Here is a 20,661-nt window from a genome sequence, read left to right on the forward strand (position 1 = left end):
TTTTCTCATCCAGATTTCCAGTTAGTGGATATTTTAATATTTTTGAAAACTTCCAACACGCAGTCCCGTACTGAACTTGGGGAGCAATAGTGACGAGGTTACTGATCAGTATGGAGAAGCTGAGTGCAGAAGGACAGTTGGTGGGGGGGGGGCGGGGGTGAGGAGGGAGCTCTTTTCTTTTGATCTTTATTGGGATAGTCTGAATCTAGATATAAAACAACTGTTGGTCCAAACGGATGCTTATTTGTGCTTGAAAGCGGCAACGTGAACTGTGCTCTGAGCATAGGCGGTTTGGTACTGAAAGTATTGAATATTTATGCCAGTTGCCAGGACTGGAATGGAATAAAGCATCTGAAGTCTTAAGATTCACAAACTGCACACAAAAACTGGTTAATCATCTCTTCATACATCTATTTTTGATTAAATTGTAATTTAAAAATTGGTAAAGGATATTAGTGTTAACACTATATCCTGTGCTTGGAATTAACCTTCATGCACACCTTGAAGACATTTGACTTTTTTTGAAAAAGTATTTCCCATTACTTCCTGAAACACGAATTATAAATGGCAAATGTAATATTTTATCCTTGAGCTTAACTTACATCAAACACAGTATTCTTTATGGGTTCTCCAAAATCACTTAGTATATCATCGCCCTGTTCGGATTATAAAAATGAGATGATAGCTTGCTTTATTGAGCAATAATATTTCATTCACCAACACATATCTCTGGAATCAAGTCAATTTACATAAGTAACCAAGTTCAACATATACCCTCTGCAATCTTTCCAAATTCTCAAAAATTAGATCTTTTACTAATGCTGTGATCAATACATCTGAATTACTTTTAAATTAGTTTATAAATTTATTTGTACATTTGGGACAAGTCCCTCAGAGTTTTATTTCACCAAAAAAGGTACAAGAATATTAACTTGACATGCATGGTTAATTTTCCCACACCTTTTATGTTCTCAATGTCAAAGATCTGGGGGTCACCTTTAATGTAATATACAGCCAGGGAGAACAAAAGAACATTTTATTTTCCAAAAAAAAAGAAAATCATAGTATGCCCTTTCTGGTAGGTTAGAGAGTTAACACATTTGTTTAAGTTTATGAAGAAAATTGAGATTCATAAACAGTCACTTGAAGAACTGAAGTGCTTGAATAGTTATACAGGAATAGAACAGAATTTATTCTAAATTACTTTCGGAAATAGAAGCAGAACTGTAGTTGATTTTTTTCATGCCTTATTAAATTCAAACATAACATTATTCAAAAATTCAGAAATATGATCCTGAAACTTGTAGGTTTATTTGCTTGGGGGGGCGGGGGGAGGGAAAAATCAAATTAGTGTGTAAAGGAAGCTATTCAACAGGACTTAAAAAGCAAAAGCAATAGTTCCAATCCAACTTTATGAAAGTCAGGTTGTAGCCAACTTCACAGAAATTCTTTTGGGAGCATAATAGAATTGATGGATGAGATTAATGTGACTTTCAGAAAGCAACTGGGATGCCTACCAAGAGACTTGTGACTGTAGTGAAAGATTTCAGGATAAAAGGAGAACATTGTAAATTGGATCACAAACTAGCTCCACAATGCAAAAGGAAGGATAGTGATCAATGACGGTGCATTCAAATGGATAACTGTGGCCCACCTGACTGTTGTATGTTTTAAGCTTGAAACCTCTACTATTGACAATATTTCTAACAAAAATAAAATGCATGCATTTGCAATGAGCAATAAAATGTTCTGGGAAACTTTAAACCCCAAAAAAATCTCTAGAAAGCTTTAGAAGACAATCTAAGATTTTACTTAATGTTGAGGAATGAGACTTGTGTCAAGGGACTGAAAAAAAAAAAGCAATTGTGCTCCCACTTTTGAAAAAGGAACAGAATAGTTAAATCAATTACTGTGCTGGCCACAGATGTATCAAATGGGTGACCAATGCATAGGTTAACACATCCAGCACTTTCAACTCCTTTCCCACTAAAGAGCAACAGAATCTCATCAGGGCTGCCTAATTTCACCATATTGTTGCATTTGAGAAACTACAGGGTCACTGATGGCAGCCAACTGGTCAACGGGCCAACAGAGTCATGCGCCTCCTCACCTATGCACTGTGACTTATCCAGTGCTACCTCCTCAAGCTCACCAAAAGCACCCTCGAGGATGCATATATTGTGCTGATACTTGCAAACAGAGTGACACAGGGGCTATCTTGCTCAAGGCCACTTGCCTAGCTACCATCCATCCAGGCCCACTGTGCCAAAATAGCAAATGTTAAATACTAGTTACAAGAAATACCATTAGAATCTGCCTTATAATATACTTTTCTTTCATTCATTTGTGGGATGTGGGCATCGCTGGCCAGGCCAGCATTTATTGCTCATCAGGTGGCGGTGCACTGCCTTCTTGAACTGCTGCAGTCCATGTGGTATAGGTACACCCACAGTGTTGTTAGGAAGAGAGTTCCAAGATTTTCACCTTGTGACAGTGAAAGGCAGCGATATGGTTCCAAGTCAGGATGGTGTGTGGCTTGGAGAACACAAGAACACAAGAAATAAGAGAAGTAGACCATATGGCCCATCGAGCCTGCTCTGCCATTCAATACGATCGTGGCTGATCTTGGGCTTCAATTCCACTTTCCTGCCTGTTCCTCAAATCCCTCGAGTCCCTGCGAGACCAAAAATCAACCTATCCCAGCCTTAAATGTATTCAATGATGGAGCTTGCACAACCCTCTGGGGCAGAGAATTCCAAACATTCACAACCCTTTGAGTATAGTAATTTCTCCTCATCTCAGTCCTGAATGATTGACCCCTTATCCGGAGGCTGTGTCTCCGTGTTCTAGATTCCCCAACCAGTGGAACAATCTCTCAGCTTCGACCCTATCAAACCCCTTCAGAATCTTGTATGTCTCAATTAGATCATCTCTCATTCTTCTAAACTCCAGAGAATATAGGCCCAATTTACTCAGCCTCCCAATATAGGACAACCCCCTCATCCCTGGGACCAATCTAGTAAATCTTTGCTGCATTGCCTCCAGTGCAAGTATATTCTTTCTTAAATGTGGAGACCAAAACTGCACAAAGTCTTCCAGGTGTGCGCTCACCAAAGCCCTGTACAATTTTAGTACGCATTCTTTATTCCTGTACTCCAATCCCCTTGCAATAAAGGCCAATGTGCCATTTGCCTTCCTAATAGCCTGCTGCACCTGCATGTTAACATTGTGTGTTCCTTGTACAAGTACCCCCAAGTCTCTGAGCATCAACACTTCAGTTTCACACCTTTTAAAAAAATTCTGCTTTTCTATTTTTATCACCAAAGTGAACAACTTCACACTTCCCTACATTATACTCCATTTGCCATCTTGTTGCCCACTCACTTAACCTGTCTATATCTCTTTGCAGACTCTCTGCGTCCTCCGTGCAGCATACCTTTCCACCGAACTTTGCATCATCAGCAAACAGATACATTACTCTGTCTCCTCATCCAAGCCATTAATAGAGTGTAAATAGCTGAGACCCCAGCACTGATCCTTGCGGCACCCCAATATTCATTGCCTGCCAACTTGAAAATGCCCCATTTATGCTCATTCTCTGTTTCTGATCTGTTAACCGATCCTCTATCCAGATGAGAATTTCTCTCGCTGAGGGTCATGAGTCTTTGGAACTCTTCCTCAAAAGGTAGTGGAAGCAGAGTATTTAAATATTTTTAAGGCAGAGGTAAATAGATTCTTGATAAGCAAGGGGGTGAAAGGTTATCGGGGCTAGGCTGGAATGTAGAGTCACGGTTACAATGGGATCAGCCAGAAATGGCAGAGCAGGCTTGAAGGGCTGAGAGGCCTACTTCTGCTCCTAATTCATATGTTTATATGAATGGTGAGGGGAGATAGATGGTTAGATTCTTTCTTGTTTGAGATGGTCATTGCCTGGCACTTGTGTGGCACAAATGTAACTTGCCACTTATCAGCCTAAGCCTGGGTGTTGTCCAGGTCTTGCTGCATCTGGACATGGGCTGCTTCAGTATCTGAGTTGCGAATGGTGAACATTGTGTAATCAGCAAACATCCCCACTTCTGACCTTATGATGGAAGGAAGGTCATTGATGAAGATGGTTGGGCCTAGGACACTACCTTGAGGAACTCCTGCAGTGATGTCCTGGGACTGAAATGATAAACCTCCAACAACCACAATCATCTTCCTTTGTGCTGGGTGAAACATTTATGTGATATCTATGTGGCAGTAGGAAAAGGCATGATGGCACTGACTAAGCTTGGAGGAGGTTGGCAGCTTCACCTTCCCCTGCTCGCTGCCCTTTTATTAAAATATAAAGGATAGATTAGATTAGATTAGAGATACAGCACTGAAACAGGCCCTTCGGCCCACCGAGTCTGTGCCGAACATCAACCACCCATTTATACTAATCCTACACTAATCCCATGAGCTTCCTCCGAGTATAAAGGGTGTGTTTTCTGAACCTTTTGCCAGTTTGGATCTATTCCTTTGTATTAAGTGCAATCTTATCAGGCAAGTAAAAAACACTCTACAGGCATTGCCAGCTGAACATCGGAATAAGAGGCCATTCAGCTCCTTGAGCCACCATTTGATTATATCATGGCTGATCTGTACCTCAACTCCACTGAGCTGCCTTTGATTCATATCCCTCAATACCCTTATCCAAGAGTCAGCTGTGGCTCAGTTGGCAGCACTCTCACCTGTGAGTCAGAAGATTGCGAGTTGAGCACGTAATCTAGGCTGACATTCCAGTTTAGTACTGAGGGAATGTTGCACTGTTGGGAGATGTCGTCTTCCTGATGAGACATTAAACCAAAGCCCCATCTGCCCTCTCTAGTGGATGTAAAAGATCCCATGGCACTGTTTTGAACAGCAGCAGGGGAGGTATCCCTGGTGTCCTAGTTAATAGTTACCCCTCAAATCAATATCAGAAAAACAGATTATCTGGTCATTATCACATTGCTGTTTGTGGGAGCTTGCTGTGTTCATTTATCTGTATCTCCCAATCTAATCCTTTTAACATTTTAAACAGCCCTCAACCTTCTAAAACTCTAGGGAACACGAGCAACATTTATGTAACCTGCCTGTATAATTTAAGTCTTTGAGTCCAGCTATCATTCCAGGGAAACTGTGCTGTACCCCCTCTAAAGTTAATGTATCCTTCTTGAGATTTGGCACCCAAATTTGAATGCATTACTCCAGATAAGGTCTGACCAAGGATCTATACAACCGAGGCATAACATCCTCAGTTTTGCATTAAAGCCCCCTTGACAAACATTTCATTAGCTTTTCTGACCACTTTTTGAACATTTGCCAGTTTTGCCCACTCTATTTAGTCTGTATCTATCCCTTTGTGACTTCCTTCCCCCATCCACACAACCTACTGTGCCTATCTTTGTATCATCTGCAAATCTGAATATACAATGTTCCATTCCTCTAACCAAGTCACTTACACATACGATAAAACTTCAGGCCAGAGTACTGGGGATCATTTGTCACATCATTCCAATGCATAGTTTTCAGTCTCTTACCTCCCAACCAATTACCCACCCAATGTCACACAGGTACCTCCAATTCTATGCATTGTTCTTATGGGTAATATTCTCTTGTGCATAGCCTTATCAAATGCATTCTACAAGTCCATACAGACAACACCCATAGACAATCTTCTGTCCACCATAGTCGTAACTTCTTCAAATTAAGTCACTATTGATTTGTGAAGGGGAGATCATGTCTCTGATTAATCTAGTTGACTTCTCTTTTTTGATCAGCAGATAATTGTCCAAATGCTCAGCCAATCTGTTCCAGTAATAAATTCACAACTAATAGGGTTCTCCCTCTCCTTAAATAATGGAGTGGTATTAGCAATTTTCAATTCCAACAGCACAATTCCTGAAACCAGAGCACTTTGGAAAATTATGATTAATTTTCTTACCCATTTCTTTCAATACCCCAAGGTGGAAACAATCAAATCCTGAAGATTTATCTATCTTAATTCCCAATACTTTCTCCAATATTATTTTGTTTCACATAGTAATATTCACTCAGTTCCTCCACTTGACTGGTCCTTAGGTTCTCTTGTACTGCTGGTATTTTGTCCTTTTCCTCCACTACAAAAATGGGTACAAATTACTCATTTAACAAACCTGCTATTTCCTTATTATAATCTCACCTGCACTATCCTGAATGGGCCCCCAAATCTGTTACCATATCTTAATATATTTATAAAAACTTTTGCTGTGTGCTTCAAAATTTCTTGCAAGATTTTTTTCCCACAATTTTCCACATCCCAGGAGTTAGCATTACGAGCAATTGCACTACTTAATGGATAAGTTAACCATCAATGGACTTGATTGTCTTCTCTCAGACTGCTTCTTTTTCACGTGTTGCAAAATGGAGTATACCAACAAATAAAGTCAGGTAGTAAAAAGATCCAAGTGCAATAGTTGACTAAATAGCAAAAGTATGATCCTAGTTTATGACCAGCGTTTCAACCTATCAATTAAAAAAAAAACAGACCCAGCGAACAATTAAATTGTTCTAAGCTGGCGGGGGTGGGGGGGCACAGAGAGAGAAACAAATTATGCTCTACAGCATCACCACTGGCGAGAAGCTATAAGTACAGTGTGACAAGTTTAAATAGGTATTTTCTATTTTAAGTATGAATGTAGGGATCAACACTGGAAACCACTGATTCACAAGTCTAAGCGACGTAACAGGACACAAGGTTGTGCCTTCATGAATTTTTTAACAGATGTGCAAATATACTACACTTAATATAACTTTCATGAACATAATAGTTTCTGGTTATAACAAAGAACTGCTAGAGTCACTATACAGCTGCAACTCTTAAAAATTTGAATGCTTTTGTTTAGGTAAAGACAACACTTGTTCCAAAGTCCACCCCTCGTCCTCACTGCAGAAGCTGGGCAATGAGTAAGAAAGGATCGATCAAAACAAGGTTAAGTATGGTGGATCTCTATGTCCTGTACTGCTTCCGTTACCGTAAAGGCCTGTTAACACCTGCATTATAAACCAATTAAAGAGCTCAAAAGCAAAAAATCTCAGTTCTCATCTTAAACTGTTGGTGATTTGATTTTTTTTTTCTTAAGTATTCACACAACATCCATTCAGCAAATTCTGTCCTCCACTGCAAGCTTTCATCAGTTGATCAAGAAATAATTCACATGATACTAATACAGAAGTGGTGTCCTATAGCGTCATCCTTCACTTCTTTCCCATCTGTTATCACCTACAATTGAGATAATCTAGGCCATTATATGAGCTTTGTGTGGGAACAACAGCAGTCTCTTAACAGCTAAATAATACATTAGAAAAAGAATACCAGACACCAAAAATTATGACGACACTTTTTATTGTACAGCAGGCAAAACACAAGCTTAGGCACTTTTTTTTTTACTCCAAATCTTCCAGGACAGGGAAGTGATTAACTACTTACAAAAATATAACTGTTTTACTTCAACTCCTATTTTTCCTAGTTAACTTTCAATTATAGGAAAGTGCACTAAAAAAAATACGGATATTGCACACACAACCCGTAATGTAAGGTGGGCCTAACATATTAGGGGAGAGCATCAGGTTAGAAGCTGCCAGAAGAACTCTTTAGCACCAGCTGTGACTGAACCCTAGAAGCCAACTGTTCGTTACAGTGTAACTTGTAATATAAAAGCTATAGGCTGTTCTTCCTGTGAAAAGATGGAAGTATTACTTAAAAGTGCAATTAATTCATTCAACCAAATGAAAGTTACAAAGTCATAACCGGCACAGAAGGAGGCCATTCGGCTCAGAGACCATGCCAGCTCTCCATGGAGCTATTCAATCAGTCATAGAGTCATAGAGTTTTACAGCACAGAAACAGGCCCTTCGGCCCAACACGCCTGCGCCGACCATCAAGCACCCATCCTAACTAATCCCATTTCCCCGCACTTGGCTCGTATGTTATGGCGTTTCAAGTGCTCATCTAAATATTTCTTGAATGTCGTGAGTGTTCCTGCCTCCACCACCCCTTCAGGCAGTGTGTTTCAGATTCAAACCACCCTCTGAGTGAAAAAATTCCTCAATTCCCCTCTAAACCTACTGCCCCTTACCTTAAATCTATGCCCCCTAGTTATTGACCTCCCGCTAAGGGAAAAAGTTTCTTCCTATCTATACTATCAATGCCCCTCATAATTTTGTAAACCTCAATCAGGTCCCCCCTCAGCCTGCTCCACTCCAAGGAAAACAATCCCAACCTATCTGGTCTGTCTTCATAACTGAAATGCTCCAGCCCAGGCAACATCCTGGTGAATCTCCTCTGCACCCTCTCCATTGCAATCACATCCTTCCTATAGTGTGGCGACCAGAACTGGACACAGTACTCCAATTTATTCTGAAAGTATGCCCCCTTAGTTCTAGATTCCTTGAGGGGAAACATTCTCTCAGAATCTTAAATATTTCAATTAGATCACCTCTCATTCTTCTAAACTTGAATGTGTATAGCCCCAACCTGCTCAGCCTTTCCTCCTAAGATAACCCTTTCATCCCATGAATCAACCTAGTGACCCTTCTGCCTCCAATGCAAATATATCCCACTCCCCTGCTCAATCCTCATAGCCCCGCATGTCTATTTCCTTTAAACAGCCATCCAATTTCTTTTTGAAGTAATTGTCTCCGCTTCCACCCTTGTGGGAAGAGTGTTCCAGGTCATTACCACCCCACTGCATAAAAAAGTTCTTCCTCGTATTCCCCTGCATCTCTTGCCCAAAACCTTCAATCTGTGTCGCCTAGTCCTTGTACCATTTGTTAATGAGAATAGATTTTCCATGTCTAACTTATCTAAGCCCGTTATACTCTTGTACATTTCTATTAAAAATCCCCTCAATTTTCTTTGTTCCAAGGAGAACAACCCCAGCTTTTCCAACCTAACCTTGTAACTAAAATCCTCCATCCCTGGAGTCATTCTGGTAAATCTCCTCTGCATCCTCTCAAGGACCTTCACATCCTTCCTAAAATGTGAGCAGAACTGGATGCAATACTCCAGTTGGGTCTTAACCAGTGCTTTATAAAGTTTCAGCATAACTTCCCTGCTTTTGTTCTCAATGCCTCTATTTATGAAGCCCAAGATCCCATATGCTTCACTAATCAGTCGCTCAATATGCCCTGCCACATTCAAAGATCTATGCACATGCACCCCCAGGTCCCTCTGTTCCTGCACACTCTTTAGAACTGTGTCATTAAGTATCGATTGCCTCTCCCCATTCCTTTTGCCAAAATGCATCACCTCACACTTGTCAGTATTAAATTTCATCTGCCACCTTTCTGCCCATGTCCTGTTGCAAGCGGTTCAGATCATCCTCACTGTTTGCCACACCTCCAAGTTTGGTGTCATCAGCAAATTGAGATTCTACTGTATTCCAAGATCCAAGTCATTTATATATAAGCAAAAAAAAGCAGTGGTCCCAGCACTGACCCTTGGGGAGCACCACTGTATACCATCGTCCAGTCTGAAAAACAACCATTTATTACGATTTGCTGTTTTCTGTCCTTAAGCCAATTTTTTTTTTTTAATCCAATTGGCCACTGACTCTCCTATCCCAGGAGCCTCAATTTTGTTAAACGAGCCTTTTATGTGGTACCTTATCAAATGCTTTCTTACAATCTAAATAATCATCCACGGCATTTCCCTTCATCAAAAAATTCAATTAGATTAGTCAAGTATGATCTGCCTTTTACAAATCCAGGCTGGCTATCCTTAATTAACTCAAATAAAAACAAGAAATGCTGGAAATATTCAGCAGGTCAGGCAGCATCTGGAGAGAGAGTGGAGAGAGAAGCAGAGTTAACATTTCAGGTCAGTGACCCTTCATAAGAACTGACAAATATTATAAATGTAAAAGGTTTTAAGCAAGTAAAGCAGGGGCAAGGTAACTGACCAGAAGGCCATGGAACAAAGACAAATAGTATGTTAATAGTGCGGTCACCCAATCTGCGTTTGGTCTCCCCAATGTAGAGGAGACCACATTGTGAGCAGCGAATACAGAATACTACATTGAAAGTAGTACAAATAAATCGCTGCTTCACCTGAAAGGAATGTTTGGGGCCTTGGATAGTGAGGAGAGAGGAGGTAAATGGGCAGGTATTATACCTCCTACGATTGCAGGGGAAGGAGATGCGGGAAGGGAGGAGTGGACGAGGGCGTCGCGGATGGAACGATCCCTTCGGAATGCTGACAAGGGAAGGGAGGGGAAGATGCGTTTGGTAGTGGCATCATGCTGGATGTGGCGGAAGTAGCGGAGGATGATCCTTTGGATGTGGAGGCTGGTGGTATGGAAAGTGAGGACAAGGGGAACCCTGTCGCTGTTCTGGGAGGGAAGGGAAGGGGTGAGGGTAGAGGTGCGGGAAGTGGGCCGGACACGGTTGAGGGCCCTGTCAACCACAGTGGGGGGGCGATCCTCAGTTGAGGAAAAAGGAAGACATATCAGAAGCATTGTTGTGGAAGGTAGCATCATCAGAGCAGATGCGTCGGAGACGGAGAAACTGGGAGAATGGAATGGAGTCCTTACAGGAGGCAGGGTGTGAAGTAGTATAGTCGAGGTAGCTGTGGGAGTCGCTGGACTGATAATAAATATCAGTAGACAGCCTACCCCCAGAAATGGAGACAGGCTGAAACAATTGGTCTGCCGGGACAGTCCTGTTTGTGGATTTTGGGAAGGAGGTAGAAGCAGGCTGTCTGGGGTTGCGGGACTATGAGGTTGGAAGCTGTAGAAGGAAGATCTCCAGAGGAGATGAGATCAGTGACAGTTCTGTGGACAACAGCTTGATGTTCGGTGGTGGGGTCATGGTCCGGGGGAAGTAGAAAGAGTTGGCGCTGAGCCTCTGCAAGGTAGAGATTGGTACACCAGGCAACAATAGCACCACCCTTGTCTATCGAGTTAATTAACTCAAACCTCTCGAAGTGTCCGTTGATATTTTCCCTGATTAACTGTTTCTAAAACCTTACCCACCACTGATGTTAAACTAACTTGCCTGTAGTTGCTAGCACTGTCCTTATACCTCTTCTTGAATTTCCTCCATATGTTATGGATTTAGCCCCAAACCAATGCTCCGATGAGGGAAATATGCACCTCCCTATTGAATTTGCACTGGCATTCCTCAGATCAGTCTAATTAGACTGCACATGATTTCCTTTCATATTGTACACATACTCTGCTGGGTGCCATCCTACACTCAATGTGTGTCAAGCATGACGGCCAATTTGGACTTGGACAAGAATGCACATCAGAGCTCTCCTGAAGACGCTGTGGATCAAGACATGTCTGATCTACCACAAAAGCAGAGTAGTCCAGGTTTGGTTTTCAGTCTGTGCTGAGTTAGCTCATCTCAACCAGGACAATAGGTGTGTGCTAACTGGCCTCCCAAGTTAGGAAAAAGAAGGTTAATCAAGATTCTCTGACACCTAATTGCCAGCAGGATTAATCACAGCTGGAGTGTGGGGGGGGGAAAGAGAAAGGTGGAGATTATTATTTTTACATATATCTATACAAACTGACTGTCTTAAAACACGGTAACCAAAATAATCAATGGATTATCCAGAGATCCCCTCACCCCACCCCCTTACCAAAACACAGAGGAACCTCAAACTCCAGTGCAGCCATCCAGGAGTGCAACATACAAAGATCATTGAAATAACTCAGTCATGTGTCGGGTTAGCTGTACGCTAGCAAACACACACATAGAATTAATACGTTTATGTACAAAAATAAAGTGTGCATATGTGTAGGTACACAAACACACAGGTGTATATGCAATTAGTTTCAGCTGTGATACCAGCCATGTGAAAAACATTGGCAATACTCAACATTTTGGTTTGTGTATGAAGAATGATTACTTTCTGATGAAAGGTCACTGAGCTGAAACGTTAATTCTGCTTCTCTCTCCACAGATGTTGCCAGCCTGCTAGGTATTTCCAGCATTTCTAGCATTTCTTTTCTTGTTTTTATTTCAGATTTCCAGCATCTGCAGTATTTTGCTTTTATATTAAAGGTATTAAAGGCCGACTGGTGCCTATGGCACAGCGCACCTCTGTAGGAGTCAGTGCTTCTGTAACAGAAAAGGCAAAACAAAAGGAGTGAAAAAATGCTGGGACCAAGGACAAACAAAGCATGAAAAACTCTTACGGAACGATGAAGCTCCTCAACTAGCACCGTCTTGCAAGAGGTGAGGGCTGCTGGCCAATGTTCTACTGCGACTTGGTATTGAATGTATATGCACTAATCTAAGGACTATCTAGCTGATGCTGAAGGTGATTACACAGGTCCACAGCCTGTATGCTATCAATCGCAAAGACTTATTTCCACCTCCGTAACATCGCCCGCCAATTTAACTACCTTAGCCTACCTGCCACTGAATCCATTATCCATACCTTTTGTCATTTTTAGACTTCAGCTGGCTGGCCTCTCATCCATGCTCTGGTAATTAAATAAATGAGCAATCCATGTTGAAAGTGCATGTGAAGACAAGATTGGCCGGATCCATATGACCCCCATGATCATTATTCCACTGACACTCACTGTCCAGGTTCACAAAGGAAGAATAGCCCCTTGGGCGAACTACTGCAAGGCTGTTGCCAGCCATGGAAACATATCCCAATACAAGTCCTCAGTTCAGGACAGTTTGAGGAAGAAAGTCAGAGGCAAATCCGGAAAAAAACTGGAGGAGAATGTCTGCGCAATGAAATCTGTGCTACATCCACTATTATAGATTCCACATAACCCTCACAATATTTAGTTAATAGCCTAATCAAATATAGGTTACTTAGACTAAGACAAAGAATTTCCAATGACCTTGAACAATTAAGTACAATTCAACTTTTAACAATTAATATCTTGAGCTTTTCTCATCAACTTCAAATAATTTGATTTGCAAATGTAAAAATAATTTTCAACGTCTGCTGAAGCTTATTGTTTTTGCTGCAAGCCAAATATCTGCACTGTAATACAAGATAAATCACTTAAGTCCTGGATGTATCGGAATAATTTTTTCTTCTGTAAACACTAATTCTCTCTTCAGGGCACACTGTTTTACTCATGCAAGGTTGCTTTTAAAGTTATGTATTTTAATAATCTATGGTAACCTTGTATTTGTTTTTTTTGCTTTTGCCTGTTCTATTCATGACCTTTAGTCATGCAACAGAAATCGCAAAATGGACAAATGTAGGTGCAAGAAATGCTCATTCAGTCCATGCAGCCTGCTTTCTCATCCAGATGCTGATACTATTCAAGTTGAGAAGATAAAAGGTCATCTCACTCTGTAGCATATTGCTCAACCTGGGATATTGCTGACTGAGGTTTGCCATTTGTAAAACACAGTTTGTTTACTTTAAAAAAATTGTACTTTAGAGTGCATCCTCTTCAAAAGAAAGCAGAATAATTTTACTTTTTAAATCAAAGCTAGGAATTAAGCTTTCTGCTGTTGGGGGTAATTTTTGCCAGAGCAGAATTTTTTTTGCTAGAACTATCATATTTGCAGTTACAAATAATGACTATTGTAATGCATTTCTTCATCAGCAGTTCAAGTCAAACAGATACCCATAGTAATGAAAAAAAAATTAAATGACATTCTCAAAATATAGGGCAAGTATAGGAAACAAAGATTAAACTTTTGAATTTTTAGCACTTTGATTTTGAATAAGGCTGCTGTCTTTCATTTCAGCTGAAGAATTAGTTACATTTTTATACAATTGTGAAATTATCTTAACGTTTTGGAAAAGGAGTTTAGGCATTTGTAAATATAATAAATACCCCACCACTTTGCAACAAAATGCAAAGGAAGTGTTCAAACCCAACTGAAAGCTTGAATACTGTAGCTAGGCATGTACATCAGTCAGCTAGATCAGTACAGCACAGTAACTGCTTCAAATAGTTGCTGTTTTACTGTGGTGGGGACTTACTGATTTATGTTTTTGTATGGCAAGACAGGGAGGGTGGAGCTGAATGTTCTTTCCATCCAAGGATCAATGTTTAGTGCAGTGAAACATTAACATGAACAAAAATTAGCCAAGTGTTACACTTCATCTATAATTCTGTCAGCAACTATTTTAAGTCAACTCATCCCTCTTAACAGAATTATGAAAGCATTTTCAGCAAATCATATCCAAGTACTGTTTTTCATAACTGTTTAAAAAAGAAATCATGGTTACTGTTCATTAAATTGTGTCTTTAATTATAACATGGGGTTCATAACAAATAAAATGATCAATAGCAATAATTAAATATAAACATCATTGATTATTATACATCAGCACATCACCAATCATTGCAAATTATATAGTGACCTCAGACACAAGTAATAAATTCACCAGATCACGCCAGGTGAAGAAAATGTCCTTAACTGGGCAAGGTGCTAGAAAATGCCCTGCCCTAGAAATGACGGTGAAATCACAAGAAACCTAATCTGTGTGTTACAGTCCTCACATGACAGTGCTCTTAAATGACTTGTTGAAATTTTAATTCGCTGATCACAGTAAGTGGTTTGGGAAGACAACAAAATCTGAACCATCCATCATCTTTGGTGCTATCGGCCGGAATTTTACGCCACCCCAGCGAGCTGGATGGTAGCCGGGGGGGGGGCCGCAAAATGGAGCGGAAGGCTCCACGAGTCCTTCCCTACCTGCTCCACTTTCGGTAGGGCGTTTTTTGGGGGGGGGGGGGGGGGTAGAATGGGCACTCATCCCAGCTGCCAATTAACGGCAACTTAAGGGCCTTCGCCCACCCCCACGGGGATTTTACCCATGGCAAGCAGGCATCCTGGAGCCGGGAAAGGCCGCCCAGTGAAAGCTGTCATAGAATGCCCGACTGTGGGCCAACCCCAATTCCCCAACCACCCACAGGACCCAAGAAACCCCCCCCCCCCCCCCACAAACGACCACCCTAGCCTCGCCAGGGCACAACCGATTAACCCCAGCGAGGCAACGCAAACTTATCTGCAGTCCTGGCTCCATGTCCTCGGCTGGGCTGCAGTCCGAGCAGTGGCCACTGCTCCCGGTGGCACTGCTGGGACTAAGAGTTGCCGGCCCAATGACTGGCCGGCAGCTCAGTGAGGCGGGACTTCCTCCCTCAAACGGGTAGAAATACAGGACGGATCCACCGCCAAATTTTACATCTGTGGCCAGCTCCTATCCGCCTGATGTAAAATCCAGTCCATTATCTCTTCCTTAAGAAAAGCTCTAAAGGTTTACAGGTTTATTTATTCAGGGGTGTCACAGTGGATAAGGTTACAATACTCAGTAGATGATGGCACTGACAGCTGCTATCAACACAAGAACTCTCAACTTATATCAGATAGATACAAAAATCAGAGATGATTGACAGGTACGAGCACCATTATGTTGCTGCATCTATTATTGAATTTCCCTACCATAAACAATCTCTCTTATTTGTACCTACATTTACAAGAATGCTAGCCTCTCCAAGTACTTCAAGACACAATCTCTGAGCTTTTAGCAACTTCAAAAGATTTGCTACTGGTACATTTGAACTCTGGACTCTCCATGCAAAAAAAAAAGTTAATCTACCATCCTCACAATTAGGTATTAACCACAAATATATTGGTCAAAAAGAGCAAAGCAAAATGTACTTTGGATACAACATTGTCGGCTACTTTTAAACAATGTATAATATAAAGTTATAGCATTTAGGGCATGCAACTATCTGTGGTGCACTGTTTTGACATTAGCCCAGTAGGTGGCATTACATATACATAAATAGTTTCAATTGCAGTTTTACAGTAGCTATTCTGGTAACATGACTTTTAATTTAACAGTCAAGCTTTGCATTTTTTTTTTAAATAGCATTTTGTTATTTTTGTTCAAACATTTAGGCAACTAGGGACGTCAAATTGGATTTAAAACATTTCTTCCAGAAATGAAGTCAAGCTATACAACCTTGAGTACAATTTTTGTTTGAAAATTTTGATCATACACGCTGATAAGCATGAACAGGTCATTTTCACCATGAGCCCAAGCAGTCCATAATTGTGGCCCAGGTATAGCTGGGACCGTTATGTTTTTTTAACTCATTAATTAGGAATTTAAATTATTTACAAAAAATAGTTGCCAGCTTAACAAACTTGTTTTAAATATCATATCCTGAGGACATTCCAAAGCACTTTGATATTAACGAATATGAATTTTATTAGCCATGTAATTCACAAATAATTAAGGGTTTATATTTCAAAACAACAAAATTAACCTGACATGTTTGATCAGTTACACAACTGTGCTACCATGACTCAATACACCTCAAATAATAATAGTATTCATAGTTTGCTGTGCGCAAATTGGCTGCTGCATTTCCTGCATTACAACAGCGACTATACTTCACAAGGTACTTCATTGGCTGTAAAGCACTTTGAGGCATCCGGTGGTCATGAAAGATGCTGCATAAAAGCAATTCTTTCTTTTTATAATATTCAATGATATTGTTTTGCAATACAAATGAGGCAGCTTTCAGATTGCAACTTACATAAAATCGTAAATTCGCCATCAGAGCTAATCCTTTGAGAATGCAGAACATTACTGCTGACTACAAAATTATGAGCCAATACACTTTTAATGATTCCATACTTTTGTCACCCTACTTTGTAGCCCTTATCTTTCAAAATTTGCATTGCTAATGAATAAAAGATATGTTGAAAGCTGGAAAAAGGTATTTAAGTACAGCAAAACAAGGCTTAGAGTTTAAGTAATTACTTTAAAGCACTAAACTCAATCTGAAAGTTTGAGACAACATTTGACTCTTCTAATGCAACTCAATTCTAGTTCAAACTACAATGCAAATTTTACTCGTCTCTGAAAACAACTCAAATTTAAAATTGTAATCAGAAATTTTAATTTCTGCAATTTAGATCATATTTCTCAATAGCTTATAAAGTAGGTAAGTTTTCCTTTACTAATGATATTATCTTACAGCCAAAAACAACTAAATGCCAACATTTTCATTCCTTAAGTGGCACCTATTCAATCGCTGTGAATGATTGCAAACCTATTAACTTTTTACTCTCCATTTAGAAACACTGCATTCAATGATGCTCTATTTTCAGATATACACAGTGGCTTCATAATTTCAGCCTGTAATTAATATTATTTGCTGATGTTTTCCAAAAAAACACATACAAGAGGTTTAATTTATAAGTTACAAATTTAATTAAAGCTTCATTTTAGCTGATATGCCAAACTGAATACTTATACAAAATCTTGCATTGCTAAGTTTGTGCAGAATCTTAGTTAATTATGGCTACATTTTCACCATCTCCTTCCTGTGCTTCACAGGAGATATTTTCTCCCCAAAACATCAGTTATGGGTTTTTCTTGATTTTTTTTTTGTACAGTCTAAAATTATTTGTTGATAAATAATTTCTTTATGCACTGTAAAATCTTAGAAGCCAGATAAGAATGGATACCTTAGTAGCTGAAAATAAATTATCCATTTTTTTAAATTGAAAAACCACAAGTAACTTGCTTAAACTGAATCAAGTATGAGGCAAATCAATTAACTACATTTACATCTAACCCTAGGACAGATATGTTACATCTCCTTCTATTCCTGTCAACTTACAGCACTCTGCCATTAACTCCATATAGCAATTCTCAAAAGGTTGCTAACTTAATTATGATCAAAAAGTTTTCCTAAAATACACAATTAAACATGAGCAAAATTCCAGTTATTTATCAACAGCTGCATATATTAGCTGCATTCAGATAGTAATATCAGTAATACGTTAATAGGCATGTTGATGGTTTACTTGTACTGAGGTTCAAAAGGGAATTCACTTATTGCTTCACTATTGGTGTAGAACACATAAAAGAAAAACTATGGAATACTGCATATTAAAATAGTTTTAACAGTAGCAATAATCATAACCAGGTAAAAAATACACTTCAAGATTAGAAATGATTACAAATATTCACAATGGGCAAGTTTTCAAGATGGTTACATCTGGTTCTTTAAAACATAATGGCAAAGCAGCAATGGTTTAAAAACACATACAATGGGCAACTAGATATTTGTTCTTAAATAATAAAACTGCAAAGTGAATACTGATTAAGATTTTGTAGTGGTATAATGGCACTCCTCTATGCAAAAGATTGATCTGTCACAACAACACTATAGCTCCTTTAATATACCACCCAAAACAGCAGTTACAGACATCTACTTGAAAACACAGAAATGCAGAGACATTTTACTTCTTCCGTACACAATGAGATTCTACTTTTCAATTTGATGTTACTGCCAAGCCTGACCTGAGAATTCATGTGGATCTTACCACTTTGCTAACTTTTAACTTTTGGTTTCAAATACATCAGTGCTACCCTTGTAATGTCAACGAAAGATTCAAGAAACTAATTCAGATGCTGTACTGCCCATTGTACATCCAGTCATCCTTTTTGAATTGCTAGCTTTAAAACAGTTGCTGTACTATATGATATAAGCTATTAAATGCTCGGACTGTAAAGTTTCAAGTCCACATTTGATAATTACTCTTTAAAAAGATAGCAATACGTTTACTGTTAATAACAACTGCACGCTACAACATAAACAATGGGATAGTTCTATAACAACACGACCAGATGGACTGAAATAACCAGATAGTCTCTATCCCAAATGATGCTGCTTTACGTTTAAAACGAGGAATGGAGGGGAGAGAGGAGGGGGGTTACAATTATTGGTGTTATTTCCATTACAGGAAAACTACAATCCAATTTTATTACTAGGACAAAAACCTATCAACAGATTTCAGATAGGAATTTTCCAAAATTTGCTATAAAAGTCAAAACCTTAAAAAAAAAAAATCCTTCCTTCAGAACTTGAATTAGCATGCAATGGTCTATATTCCAAAACTGCAGGAAAACATCCCATCAGCAACAGCTAGCTGACAAGATAACTGTACACATGTAGGAGCAGCACAAAATGCAATAAAGAGTTTTTTAAAATTATACTCAGTGAAAAGTATTGTAATATTCAAAGTGTATTTTCAAGTAATGTGTTAAAACTTACTTCTATAAAGATAGCTGCACAATGTATGAATTTAGCATTTCAGATCATAAGCCAAAATGTACATTTGATTTCCAAATCTGTGCAGTACAACTTAATGCAAATAGGCTTCAAAATATTCACGTAAAAATATCTATGCCAGCCTCATAACAACCAAACCAGTCGGAGTGCTTTGCTAATCAACTGGTCTGTCACTAAAGGACACTCCCTATAATAATTTAGTGTGCAAAGGTTAGTGGGGCACATTAATATGGCACACTTGGTAATTTCTACTGTTATGAATGCTGATGGGATGAGAGAAGAGAGAGAGAAGGCGCAACATTGAAGAATTTTTGGCTTCCAACTAAAATGCCAATGATGCTAAACATATTTGTTGGGTGCTACACCAATTGTAACATGAAATTTGTAACATGTAAACATTTAAAAACATGTACATAAGATTCAAACCATGATTTGAAAGTGACATGCTTAACACAAAAGATTTCAAAAATGCAGTGTCACCAAGATAAAATGAGACATCAAGATCATACCTTTTCAGCACAAAATTATTCAGTATTAAATAATGAGAAGTGGAAGCCGTATAAATCTATGCTCATGGTTAATAACCTCATAAAAAGAGGTTAAAGCAGTGGCATCTGTAATTATATCAGGCATTATTGTGAACAATAGCACTCCCAGAAGAGATTAACTCATTTACTTTGAGTGGAGTTCTACTATGATTTCACAGGTATTTCAAACTGGGAATAACCTTAGTTCCTGATCTGAGCTGTGCCAAGTGGGGAAGCACAGATCAGAAACTGTATACTTACCAGCAAGGGGGGGTGGGGGGGAAACCACAAAGGAGATTACAGCGGGGCGATCCCTGGCACCTTCCAACAGCTGTCTTACAGGGAGCATTGGTGTGTCAGACTAGGTGGATGAAAAGGGTGATACATGACCAAAGGAGAAGGGATTAGAGAAGGGAACAGGCCCAAAACCACTTACAAAATGTTTAAAATGAAACTACAGATAAATATGAAGCTAACATTTGAGATGTAGTGGCACTAACAAATGGACTTTAGAAATAAAACGCAGTTGCTGCACATTTTTTTGTTTTAGGATTGCAACTGCAAATTCAAGTTTTCTGTTACTAATGATATTATCTTATGGAGGAGGGAAGGGAGGGAGGGAGGGAGGGTGGGAGAGGAGGGGGGGGAAAAGAGAGAAGACGAGGGTGGGAGAGGATGGGGGCAAGCGGAGGGTGGGAGGGCAAGAGGGTGGGGAAGGGAGGCAGGGGGAAGACGAGGGAGAGGGAAGAGGGAGGGGGAAGGGGGAGGGGTAAGAGAAGGAAAGGGAGCGGCACGAGGAGGGGTTTTAAAAAACCTTTTCGATTTTCAGGGCCAGGGAGGTTGTTTGGCAATAATTATGACTTATGCCATTAGAATATCACTTATGCCTGATTGCACCACGTGTTTAGTGGGTAACAAGTGGGCAAGTACTGCAATTTCATGCCCTTGCATTGATTTTAATGCTGTGTCTATCGGCAAGGTACTGCTATAGCACAGCCTATAGAGGAGTAGGGTAACTCAGACTGCAACTTCCGGATTTCCGGATTTAA

At 39.7% G+C, this 20,661-nt stretch overlaps 2 protein-coding genes across 4 annotated transcripts in view; one reads left to right on the plus strand and one right to left on the minus strand.

The window, feature by feature from the left end:
- Window positions 1–20,661, minus strand: part of atp9b (ATPase phospholipid transporting 9B) — a 349,558-nt gene that overhangs the window by 172,814 nt on the left and 156,083 nt on the right. The window lies entirely within an intron of this gene.
- LOC137370188 (uncharacterized) overlaps window positions 1–20,661 on the plus strand; it is a 120,376-nt gene that overhangs the window by 39,341 nt on the left and 60,374 nt on the right. The window contains exons 4-5 of one of the 2 annotated variants that reach the window (XR_010975100.1): window positions 6,891–6,976; window positions 12,020–12,231. Coding sequence is in view for 1 of the 2 variants with exons in the window: in XM_068032477.1 (XP_067888578.1) it covers window positions 6,891–6,976; window positions 12,020–12,146 (213 nt within the window). In the remaining variant the exon portion in view is untranslated. Of the gene's footprint in view, window positions 1–6,890; window positions 6,977–12,019; window positions 12,866–20,661 lie in introns of those variants that run through there. The other variant, XM_068032477.1, reaches the window with a different exon arrangement.

Source organism: Heterodontus francisci, chromosome 5 (assembly GCF_036365525.1).
Source record: "Heterodontus francisci isolate sHetFra1 chromosome 5, sHetFra1.hap1, whole genome shotgun sequence".
Taxonomy (NCBI): Eukaryota; Metazoa; Chordata; class Chondrichthyes; order Heterodontiformes; family Heterodontidae; genus Heterodontus; species Heterodontus francisci.